Genomic DNA, 13,279 nt, shown 5'->3' on the forward strand with positions numbered 1-13,279 from the left:
GAAAACTGGGACGCCATGTAATCCAGACTAAAGAGGACAAGGACAACCCAAGTTGTTCTCAGCGCTCAGTTCAGTAGCCTGCATCTCTGATAGTATGGGGTTGCATGAGTGCGTGTGGCATGGGCAGCTTACACATCTGGAAAGGCACCATCAATGCTGAAAGGTATATCCAAGTTCTAGAACAACATATGCTCCCATCCAGACGTCGCCTCTTTCAGGGAAGACTTTGCATTTTCCAACATGACAATGCCAGACCACATACTGCATCAATTACAAAATCATGGCGGTGTAGAATAAGGATCTGGGCACTGAAATGGCCAGCCTGCAGTCCAGATCTTTCACCCATAGAAAACATTTGGGGCATCATAAAGAGGAAGATGCGACAAAGAATACCTAAGACCGTTGTGCAACTAGAAGCCTGTATTAGACAAGAATGGGACAACATTCCTATTCCTAAACTTGAGCAACTTGTCTCCTCAGTCCCTAGACGTTTGCAGACTGTTATAAAAAGAAGAGGGGATGCCACACAGTGGTAAACATGGCCTTGTCCCAACTTTTTTGAGATGTGTTGATGCCATGAAATTTAAAATCAACTTATTTTTCCCTTAAAATGATACATTTTCTCAGTTTAAACATTTGATATGTCATCTATGTTGTATTCTGAATAAAATAATGAAAATTGAAACTTCCACATCATTGCATTCTGTTTTTATTCACAATTTGTAGTGTCCCAACTTTTTTGGAATTGGGTTTGTGTATATATATCATATGGAAAACTTTGACCTCCCATTTAGGGTGTCCGACACCAACAGACTCTAAAAAACAGTGTTGGAGAAGTGAATGTGGTTCATGGTACGTTCAATCTTAGAAAACTCCTCCCACCCACTCCACAATACACTGGTCAGTCTGCGGAGTACCATCAGTGACAGACTGTTTGTCACGGAACCATGAACCAGACGTACGACAACAGATAAGTGAAAATAAGAAGGCTTTATTGAAAATCAAGCTGTAAAGCAAAAGTCCAAACGGATGGCGAAACCGAGGCAGAGTCCTTGCGAAGCCAGAGGTCAGGAACCAGGAGGGTAGTCAGACGAAGCCAGGATCAGGAACCAGCAGGGTAGTCAGACGAAGCCAGGATCAGGAACCAGCAGGGTAGTCAGACGAAGCCAGGATCAGGAACCAGCAGGGTAGTCAGACAAAGCCAGGATCAGGGACCAGAAGCAGCAGCAGTCTTAGAAGCATGTGAACACAGGAGGACCAAGCAAGGAACTGAAGCCACAGACCTCCTATATATATGAGCTAGGCATCCAGCTCCTCCCAGTGGGAAGGAGGAGCCGCAGGGTGGGAGGCTACAAGAAACCCAGAAACCAAGATGGCCGCCAGCACATGTCAAACGAAGGAGAACAGCAAGAAGGTAAGACCATGACAGTACCTCCCCCTCAAGGGCCCCTCCTCCGCGGAGTAAAGAACGGTTTCTGAGGGAAGCGTGCGTGGAAGGCTCGGAGCAAGGCAGGAGCATGGACATCTGCGGAGGGAACCCAGGAACGCTCCTCTGGACCATAACCACGCCAATGAACCAAAAACTGCACCCGACCGCGGACCAGGCGTGAGTCCAGGATATTGCTCACCTCATACTCCTCACGATTGCCCACTTGGACCGGACGGGGCCGAGGAACCGAGGAAGTGAAACGATTACACACCAGTGGCTTCAACAGGGAGACATGAAACACGTTGGAGATCCGCATGCCAGGAGGAAGCGCAAGGGCATAGGCTACCGGGTTTACCCTGCGAAGCACTCGGAAGGGACCAACAAAGCAAGGCGCCAGCTTGGGAGTGGGCACTCGAAGGTTGATGTTGCGGGTGGACAACCATACACGGTCTCCGGCCTGGTAGGAAGGAGCAGGGGCTCGTCTGCGATCAGCCTGGAGTCTCTGGCGCTGCGCAGAGACCTCAAGGGACTTCTGGATCTGTACCCAAGAAGCACGTAGGACAGAAAGATGATCCTCCACAGCCGGAATATCCTGGGGAGAGAATACCTCCGGTAACACGGCAGGTTGGAACCCATAATTGGCCATGAAGGGAGACGTCCCAGAGGAAGAGTTCACCGCCGTGTTCCTGGCAAACTCAGCCCAAGGCAGGAGGTCAACCCAATTGTCTTGGTGATCGGAGACATAGCAACGAAGGAATTGTTCCAAGGCCTGATTGGATCGTTCTGCGGCCCCATTGGACTGAGGGTGGTAGGCCGAGGAGAAGGAGAGATGAATCCCCAACTGGGAGCAAAAGGCGCGCCAGAACCTGGACACAAACTGACTCCCCCGATCCGACACAATCTCCTTGGGCAAACCGTGCAACCGGAAGACCTCCCTGGCAAAAATCGTGGCCAACTCCTGTGCAGAGGGTAACTTCTTGAGAGGAACACAGTGGCACATTTTGGAAAATCGATCCACAATCATGAGAATGACCGTATGGCCTCGGGATGCAGGGAGGTCCACAATGAAATCCATCCCCAGGTGTAACCATGGGCGCTCCCCGGTGGCTATGGGTTGCAGAAGGCCCAACGGAAGGTGCCGAGGGGACTTACTCAGGGCACAAACGGAGCATGCCGCTACATATGCGTCGATGTCGGAACGTAGGGAAGGCCACCAGAACAGACGTGAAACAGCCCAGGACAGCTGATTCTTTCCAGGATGCCCCGCGGTCTTGGAGTTATGGTAGGTTCGCAACAACCGAGTGCGCAACTCCTCAGGCACAAAACATCTGCCGTTGGGTCTCTCAGAGGGAGCACCAGATTGAGCCGCCAAAATCTGCTCACCCAGGGGAGAGGTCAGGCTGGTGCGAATGGCGGCCAGGATCTGATTCGGAGGTATGACCGAAGTCGGAATCGACTCCTCCCTGGACAGGTCGGAGTACTGCCGTGATAAGGCATCCGCCCCGATGTTCTTGGAACCGGGTAGGTAGGAGACCACGTAATTAAAACGTGACAAGAACAGAGCCCATCTGGCGTGACGTGGTGTCAAACTCTTGGCCTCAGAAAGGTAGGTCAGATTCTTGTGGTCCGTCAGGATTAGGACCGGAACCACCGAACCCTCGAGCAAGTGCCTCCATTCTTTAAGGGCCTGCACGATGGCCAATAACTCCCTGTCACCAATATGATAGTTGCACTCCGCGGAAGACAGTTTCCGGGAGTAAAACCCACAAGGAAGCAGAGGACCCTCTGGTGTTCTACGCTGAGACAGAAGGGCGCCTACTCCTGTCTCAGACGCGTCCACCTCGAGGACAAAGGGCAACCCAGGGTTGGGATGCGACAGAATCGGGGCCGACACAACGGCGGACTTTAGAGCCTCAAAAGCTCGGATGGCCTCGAGCGGCCAGACCTGGGAATTACTGCCCTTCCTGGTCAGATCCGTGAGAGGCTTGGCTAGCATGGAAAAGTCCCTGATGAACTTCCGATAATAATTGGCGAAGCCCAAAAAGCGCTGCAGGAAGCGAAGACCACTGGGCTTCTCAGGATCCATGGAGAACCCCTCAGCGGAAATGATGTAACCTAAGAAGGTTACCTGGGATCGGTGAAATTCGCATTTCTCAAGCTTACCGAACAGCTTGTTCTCTCGTAACCGTTGCAACACTCGTCTGACATCCAGAATGTGGGTCTCCATGGATTCAGAATATACCAAGATGTCATCCAAATAGACCACCACACACTGCTGCAACAGGTCACGGAAAACATCGTTAATGAATTCCTGAAAGACTGCGGGCGCATTGCACAACCCAAAGGGCATAACCAAGGATTCATAATGACCGGTCCTGGTGTTAAACGCGGTCTTCCACTCATCGCCCGCCTTGATCCTTACGAGGTTATATGCCGCCCTCAGGTCGAGTTTGGTAAAGACCGTGGCCCCTTTAAGGCGATCGAACAGCTCGGAAATCAAGGGTATCGGGTAAGCGTTCTTGATCGTGATGCGATTGAGACCCCTGTAATCGATGCAAGGCCTCAACTCACCGCCCTTCTTTTTCACAAAGAAAAATCCAGCCCCAGCCGGGGACGAGGATTTGCGAATGTGTCCGCGTGAAAGCGCCTCCTTCACGTACTCCTCCATGGCCTCATTCTCCGCTACCGACAGTGGATAGACCTTGCCACGAGGAGGAATGGCGCCAGGTTGTAACTCGATGGCACAATCGTATGGGCGGTGCGGAGGTAGGGCAACCGTGCGCACCTTATCGAATACATCCCGGTACTCCTCGTATTCAGGAGGCAACAGAGAGTCCGAGGAAGTACACAGCAACTTGACAGGCCCATGGATGCAACTAGCCCCACACTGCGGTGACCACGAGAGGATCTCGGCCGATCTCCAATCGAAAGTCGGATTATGCTTCTGGAGCCAGGGGTACCACAAGACCACCGAGTAGTGTGGAGACGAAATAACCTGGAAGCAGACCGACTCTCTGTGAACGGCACCAATGGCTATCCCCACTGGAAGGGTCTCATGAGTCACGTGTGGTGGCAGAAGGGGTCTGCCGTCTATCGCCTCAAGAGCCAGTGGAGAACCTCGGGCCTGCAGAGGAATGGAATTGGCGGCAGCGAACACACTATCAATGAACAAACCACCAGCACCAGAGTCCACCAACGCCTGGGTTGTCACTGAGCCCCCGACCCAGGAGAGGACAACAGTGATCAGTGGTTTGTCAACACGGGAAACCGGGGACGAGGAGACTCCACCCAAGATCTGCCCCCGACAGGATCTCAGGTGCGAGCGTTTCCTGGACATGCCAACCGAAAATGCCCACCGAGACCACAGTACATGCATCGACCCTCGCGTCTTCGGAGTACCCTCTCCCCCTCGGACAGGCGAGCAAAGCCCAGCTGCATGGGTTCACCCCCAGCCAAGTCATCCCCAGGAGGCGTGGGAGGAGAGGGAGGCACGGGTGGGACAGCAAAGGTAGGCGCCAATCTGTTAGAAGGCCTCCGCAGACTCTCCTTAAAGGAAGGTCTCTCCCTGAGTCTGGTGTCAATCAAAATCAAGAAAGAAATAAGAGACTCGAGCTCCACTGGTAGGTCCTTAGCTGCAACCTCATCCTTCAAGGCATCCGAGAGACCATGAGAGAAAGCAGCGACCAGAGCCTCATTATTCCAGCCCACCTCTGCTGCCAGGGTACGAAACTCAATGGCGTATTCAGCTACGGATCGTGAACCCTGTCTGATGGACATAAGGAGCTTCGCAGCAGAGGCAGCACGAGCCGACACATCGAATACCCTCCGAAGAGAAGCAACAAAACCGGAAAACTCGGCAACCACCGGATTGTTGTTCTCCCATAAAGGGCTGGCCCAGGCCAAGGCCTTGTCCGAGAGCAGCGAAATTAAGAAGCCCACCTTTGATCTCTCAATAGGAAAGGCATGTGGCAGCAACTCGAAATAAATGCCCACCTGGTTAAGGAAACCTCGGCACTGAGTTGGCTCTCCCCCAAAGCGCTGTGGAAGGGGGGCAGAACCGGTCATACTCCGAAACACCGCAGGCGCAACAACAGGTGTCGGGGTAGACTCTGGCGCAACAACCGGAGCGGCAGTAGGAGCGGGCCCAGGAGCGACAACCGACCCATCGGCAACGGGAGCGAAATGAGCCGTGCGTTCAAGCAGGGTTTGCAACGCCACGGCGAACCGACCCAACAGGTGATCCTGCTGATCAAGTCTGGCAACCAGCGTGGGTAGCGAGGATGGCCCTGTACCGTCAGAATTCATGGCTTGGTCCTAATGTCACGGAACCATGAACCAGACGTACGACAACAGATAAGTGAAAATAAGAAGGCTTTATTGAAAATCAAGCTGTAAAGCAAAAGTCCAAACGGATGGCGAAACCGAGGCAGAGTCCTTGCGAAGCCAGAGGTCAGGAACCAGGAGGGTAGTCAGACGAAGCCAGGATCAGGAACCAGCAGGGTAGTCAGACGAAGCCAGGATCAGGAACCAGCAGGGTAGTCAGACGAAGCCAGGATCAGGAACCAGCAGGGTAGTCAGACAAAGCCAGGATCAGGGACCAGAAGCAGCAGCAGTCTTAGAAGCATGTGAACACAGGAGGACCAAGCAAGGAACTGAAGCCACAGACCTCCTATATATATGAGCTAGGCATCCAGCTCCTCCCAGTGGGAAGGAGGAGCCGCAGGGTGGGAGGCTACAAGAAACCCAGAAACCAAGATGGCCGCCAGCACATGTCAAACAAAGGAGAACAGCAAGAAGGTAAGACCATGACACTGTTACAACCACAATGTACCACAGAGTGGCACAGGAAAAGATTTTTGCCTGTGGCGATCAAGTTATAAAAATTTTTTTGAGAGGGCTGGAGGTGACAATTTAATTCTGGTTTATGATCAGGATGTTATGCTATTTTTGGTATTATGTGAATTAATATTTGGGGTATTGTTAGAGAAAGTGGTGTGTTATTTGCATTGGTAGATTTGATTGTTATTTTAATCTGTGTCATTTATTCTATGTTGTATATTAAGTTGTATGGATGTTTTATTTGTAGTGAAGTTGTATTATTTGGTGATTATGGCTGTTCCTGGTAAGTTTGTTGTGTTTTTGTACCTTGTTTAGTTCATTGTTGTGATCTTTTGTTGTCTTTGTTAAGTGTGTGTCGCAACAATTTCCCTTTGGGATTAATAAAGTATTCTGTTTTCTGAACTGGCCAAGTCAGACCGAGCTCCACTTCTTTGAAATCGACCTGAATTTTGTTGCTGCGTTGATTATTAATGAAAGCCACCACCATGGCAGTGTTGGACTGAACCCTGACTGGCAGCCCCAGAAGCAATGGGTTCCAGTGCTGAAGATAAACCCAAATCGCCTTGAGCTTCAGGACATAGATCATTAGTCAAGCTTCCTCTGAACCACAGTGCCTTCCACACCATCTGGAGAAAGAACTTCTCCAATTTTAGTGTTGGTCTGGAAAACCAACACTCAAGGGCCTTTATGGTTTTGCTTGTCAGATGCATGAGTAGATCCAGTGATTGAGTCCAATAGTCTCATGCTGTCAGTATGTTGGGTTGCAACAGTTTGCAGTGAAACTGGGCATATGGCACTGTCTCAAAAAAAGCCATCATTAAGCCCAGCACCCTCAAATGAATCAGTTAGCAATCTATACCATACCTGTCCGAATGTCATAGCCTTCAGGTTGGCAAAGACCGTCAATAATTAGCTGCAATGTGAGCACAGTTGTCTTCAGCTTCTCAGATAACTTATCAACTCCTTCTCTTTGGACAAACTCATTAATTTGCTTCTGAATTTTCTCTGTTCCGATGGCATCAGCGCTTCCACCAACCAGGCTCAAAAACCTACAATGTATCAAATGTAACAGAGTTTTAAAAGAAATCTATAGTGTATATTCAACAAGAACATATTTTAATCTATTATTGTATTGTTTAACTTAAAGTGAATGCAAAGCCAAAGCTTTCTCTTTTTCTTTTCTTGTATAGACTACAACCCATGTCAGGTTGTTTCTGTGTGCATCCCGACCTGGGAGATTTCCCTTTACTAACTACCCCAGATACACTGCAAGAAGAGGAAATCCCTCCAAAGTGAGGTGATATTCGTTCCTGTACAGAAAAAGTGTCCCCATTGGAATATTTTCCCTCACCACCTGTTCCTGCAAACATATTTTTCACATTTTTACAAGCTTACAAATTTCTGTGGTTGCCCCGTCCAATGCATTTCATCTTCGCTGGTCCTTGCCAGGGTATGGTGCATCCTGTGCCACCTCCACCATTTTTAAACTTCCATAACAATCTATTCCTAATTGGCTGCATTACATACCATTTCCCCTATATGCCATCTAGTGGACATTTGCAGAAGTGAAAGACAGCCTAGTTGGGATTTTACTATTGCCCCCTTGTAGTTTGCTAATAGGACCCTGGGGCATATAAAGTAAAAACCACTAAGCTATTAAGTGGCATGTACATAATTACTCATACAGTGGGTACGAAAAGTATTCAGACCCCCTTAAATTTTTCACTCTTTGTTATATTGCAGCCATTTGCTAAAATCATTTAAGTTCATTCTTCTTCCTCATGAATGTACACATAGCACCCCATACTGACAGAAAAAAACAGAATTGTTGACATTGTTGCAGATTTATTAAAAAAGAAACTGAAATATCACATGGTCCTAAGTATTCAGACCCTTTGCTCAGTATTTAGTAGAAGCCCCCTTTTGATCTAATACAGCCAGGAGTCTTTTTGGGAAAGATGCAACAAGTCTTTCACACCTGGATTTGGGGATCCTCTGCCATTCCTCCTTGCAGATCCTCTCCAGTTCTGTCAGGTTGGATGGTAAACGTTGGTGGACAGCCATTTTTAGGTCTCTCCAGATTTGCTCAATTGGGTTTAAGTCAGGGCTCTGGCTGGGCCATTCAAGAACAGTCACGGAGTTGTTGTGAAGCCACTCCTTCGTTATTTTAGCTGTGTGCTTAGGGTCATTGTCTTGTTGGAAGGTAAACCTTCGGCCCAGTCTGAAGTCCAGAGCACTCTGGAGAAGGTTTTTGTCCAGGATATCCCTGTACTTGGCCGCATTCAGCTTTCCCTCGATTGCAACCAGTCGTCCTGTCCCTGCAGCTGAAAAACACCCCCACAGCATGATGCTGCCACCACCATGCTTCACTGTTGAGACTGTATTGGACAGGTGATGAGCAGTGCCTGGTTTTCTCCACACATACCGCTTAGAATTAAGGCCAAAAAGTTCTATTTTGGTCTAATCAGACCAGAGAATCTTATTTCTCACCATCTTGGAGTCCTTCAGGTGTTTTTTTTAGCAAACTCCATGCGGGCTTTCATGTGTCTTACACTGAGTAGAGGCTTCCGTCGGGCCACTCTGCCATAAAGCCCCGACTGGTGGAGGGCTGCAGTGATGGTTGACTTTCTACAACTTTCTTCCATCTCCTGACTGCATCTCTGGAGTTCAGCCAGTGATCTTTGGATTCTTCTTTACCTCTCTCACCAAGGCTCTTCTCCCCCGATAGCTCAGTTTGGCCGGACGGCCAGCTCTAGGAAGGGTTCTGGTCGTCCCAAATGTCTTCCATTTGAGGATTATGGAGGCCACTGTGCTCTTAGGAACCTTAAGTGCAGCAGAAATCTTTTTGTAACCTTGGCCAGATCTGTGTCTTGCCACAATTCTGTCTCTGAGCTCTTCAGGCAGTTCCTTTGACCTCATGATTCTCATTTGCTCTGACATGCATTGTGATCTGGAAGGTCTTATATAGACAGGTGTGTGGCTTTCCTAACCAAGTCCAATCAGTATAATCAAACACAGCTGGACTCAAATGAAGGTGTAGAACCATCTCAAGGATGATCAGAAGAAATGGAAAGCACCCGAGTTAAATATATGAGTGTCACAGCAAAGGGTCTGAATACTTAGGACCATGTGATATTTCAGTTTTTCTTTTTTAATAAATCTGCAACAATGTCAACAATTCTGTGTTTTTCGGTCAGTATGGGGTGCTATGTGTACATTCATGAGGAAGAAGAATGAACTTAAATTATTTTAGCAAATGGCTGCAATATAACAAAGAGTGAAAAATTTAAGGGGGTCTGAATACTTTTCGTACCCACTGTATTTCCTTGAGCCACTTTAATATTAAAAATGTGTACTGGGCCATTATTAGGTATATCTTTAAAAATACAAATAAAAAATATATAAAAGCAAAATATAAAATGTGCTTATAAAATGAATATATAATGAAAAAGTTTAAACATACAGTATAGATATACTTCTATACACACAGTATTTATATGTATATCCTCCTAAAAATGGCCTAAAAGAGCACCCTTCTTCAATAGAAGATCTTTAAACATTAGTTATCAGGTGCTAGAGTTTCTAGCTCATGAATCCACAAGGTTTCATTCTGCGTTATAGCATTCTTAGGATTTTCTTAGGATTTTTACTCCTCCAGTTTTAAACATTCTGTCAGTATCATTAAATAGGCCCCTGGGACCACAATTATGATGATTATGGAAATTGAAACACTGTTTTTTTAAAAGCTTTCTTAATATTTATTTGCTCACCTATTCTAACAGACAATTTACTCATGGTCCTTCCTACATATTGCAACCCACAGGAGTACTCAAGTACATGTATACTGTCACATGAAAAACATTTCTTTATATTATAAACGCATTTGCTTCTGGTATAAAATCCTTTTGTTTTCTTTCTTAGTTGACTCCTTAGGCGACTCCTTAGGTGACTCCTCCGGCACCTAAAAAAACCTGTTTTCTCTGCATAGTGTTTTATTATATTTAATTTCTTGACAAACTTTTGCATGTCAATGTAGGTATGAAATTTCTATATATTATTCTCCAATGCAAACTTTAAAGTGGTTGTTAAGCCACTGATATAAAATCCTCTGATCCCCTCTGTAATATAACAATAAGTGTTCCTGTGTCTGTGTTATAGAAAAATATGCCAATCTGTACCTATATCAGAGCAGCTCCTGGCGATCAGCTGACTCTTCAGCCGGGAAGGAGGGGAAGAGAGGAGAGTCGAGAGGAGGGAGCGAGAGTCGAGTGGTCACGTGATCGCCGGGAGCTGCTCTGATATAGGTACAGATCGGCATTTTTTTTTCTATAACACAGACACAGGGACACTTATTGTTATATTACAGATTAGAGGATTTTATATTAAATATAAGAGCAGCAGGAGGGGAGGGGGTGGGCACTGACACAGGAGCAGACAGGTAGGAGGGAGGGGGGAGAGGACAGAGCAGGGCTGCGGATGACAGAGGCACATAAACTGACCATGGTGTCAGGCCTCAGCAGCCATGATACACCGTGGCCAGTTTACAGGGGGGAAGGGTAGAAACTGGCAGGATCAGCCAGGTTTTTTAGGCAACACAGGGGGCCAAATGACACAGCCCAAGCACTGTGCTGTATAACATGCTAACTCTACCCCTTCTCCTTCATTGTGTCTTCATGTTCCTGGTTGTTGCCTTCTTAGAACTCTTCTGTTCCCCCATCCCGCTATTGGTTGGGATTGCATCAAATTTCTCCTTCCTCTTCCTTCAATGTATTTCCTAAAATTTCCCCTGGTTATTGTTGCTGGAATTCCCTGCTGAAAAACTCAGCCCTATTTGAGGTCCTCTCCTTGGGGTTCTCCCTGTATATTTGTTAAAACTAATTAAATGTGAAAAGCTTTACACTTGGGGTTCCCTCAGATTTTTCTGGGGTAGCTATTATTCGTATTCATTTATTGTTCTTCAAAGTTTCCCCCCAGGTATTCATTTGGCTTCCTATTCTGGTTGATTACGAGTTTCTAACCCTGATCCTGTATAACCTCCCTCTCAATGAATGATTCCTTAGATTCTATCATTCCTTCTATTTTTTTCCTCCTTTCATTTATAGACTTGTTGGTTTCTCTAATCAACTGCATCTCTGTGGTACTTCATTTTTTTTAATTTTCATATCCATATCGATTTTTTTAATAAATTCATGTAAATCCATTGATTTCTCTTTGTATACATTATTTGTGATAAAGGCCAGGAGTTTTTCTTTAAACATATCAATTTTAGTTCCACTTTCTGTAGCTCTGTAGCTCTGTGGCATTTCTTCTTTGTAGGATCATGCCAAGTAGTTTCCTTTTGCATTGGATAAAAAACGGAAACCATTCCTCCATAAGCTCCTTGTCATTTAGACCATTATTATACATCCCGTCCTAGTCTCCTAGGTGTTATACTCATGTATTTTTCTAGGGTGGCCAAGTCCCACCATGCCCTCATTTGACTGTCCATGGTGTATTTTAGTTGTTTGAAACTACTCTCCATGCTCATATTGCCATTATTTTCCAAATGATCAAAAATCTGTTCAACAGATTTTCCTATTTGCCGTGTAATTAAAAGTATCCATAGCTGCAGAGGATTATATTTTGTAGGAATCCTCAGAGTATTAATAATACGTTTGTTTCCTGTGCCTAAAGAAAGCACCCTCTACCCTTATATTCACCATTTGAACACCAAACTATAATCCACAAAGGCGAATAGTGATGCAATAAAGAAAAGACATGGGTGCTGCACTCTATTAAAATAAATCCTTACAAAGTGACTAAACAACTCCTACTATACTATAAAATGCAAGATGCAACACATCCAAAATAATGTGCAAATACTTTCAAACACTATGTTTTTGTGGTAATATGCAGCATTGCATTCCACACTAGATGCATTGGAGCAAAGCTGTGTCATTCATTTTGAAGGGCACCCCAATGCACCTTGACATGGATTGCAATGCAAAGCACGACAAAGCACTTACATGCAATGCTGTGCAATGGCAAAAAATATTTTGCATGCATGATACTTTATATTCCCGGTTTAAAATGCTCAGTTTTACAATGCTATGAGGGAGGGGTGCCACACACACCTTAGTGGACATGCACAGTTGGGATTATTGTGAACTGAGCAGTCCACCATGTTTTCCTGGACACATTGGGGTTGATTTGCTAAAACTGGAGTGTGCAAAATCTGGTGAAGCTGTGCATGGCAGCCACTCAGCTTCTTACTTTCTAACTTCAGCTTGTTTAATTAAGCTTTGACAAAAACAGAACCTGGAAGCCAATTGGTTTCTATACAGAGCTGCGCCAGATTTTGCACTCTTCAGTTTTAGTAATTCAACCCCATTGTGTTCTCAGCAATATGGGGGCAAATGTCCCTGCTGACCGAAAAATAGTAAGTAATAGTATAGTAATATAAGGGATGTGATTTTTGGGTAATATAAGGGATGTTACTCTTTAAATGGAGGTTTCTGGAGAACCGAAAGCACTAAATTTAAATCCCACGGCGGCAAAAGACACCGCACAGGTGGAGCCACATGTCAAACCCCCTGAATGAAGGTACGAATTAAAGAGTGCGTGGCTAGGGATCGCTGAAAGAAGAATGCCAAGGCAGATACCTGGCCCTTGATGGTACTCAAGGCCAACTTCTGCTTAACGCCCCGTTGAAGAAAGGTTAAGATCCGAGCCACAGAAAAGGATCAAGAATGGGTGCCAATTGTCTCACACCAAGAAATGTACGATGGCCTATCTTGCTGGCAGACGACTTCCTCGCCTTCACCATAGTAGGATTCACTGATCCAGACAAACCTCTATCCCTCAGTACCTGGCTTTCAATAGCGAAGCCATTAAAACTAGGGACTGTAAAGCAGGATGGTAGATCAGCTCTTGGGACAACTGGTCTTCTCTGAGAGGAAGTCCCTAAGGGGCCTTTACGGCCACCAGAATTAATGGAACATCCTTGCCATTGATTCCTCCCAGTAACTGCAG

General features: G+C 46.4%; 1 protein-coding gene across 1 annotated transcript in view; it reads right to left on the bottom strand.

The window, feature by feature from the left end:
• SRBD1 (S1 RNA binding domain 1) overlaps positions 1 to 13,279 on the bottom strand; it is a 399,572-nt gene that overhangs the window by 6,988 nt on the left and 379,305 nt on the right. The window contains exon 21 of the mRNA XM_082249845.1: positions 7,133 to 7,317. Within this exon, the coding sequence (XP_082105971.1) occupies positions 7,133 to 7,317 (185 nt within the window). The remainder of the gene's footprint in view (positions 1 to 7,132; positions 7,318 to 13,279) is intronic.

The sequence above is a fragment of the Pelophylax lessonae genome (assembly GCF_965119305.1).
Source record: "Pelophylax lessonae genome assembly, chromosome: 3".
In the NCBI taxonomy this organism is placed as follows: domain Eukaryota; kingdom Metazoa; phylum Chordata; class Amphibia; order Anura; family Ranidae; genus Pelophylax; species Pelophylax lessonae.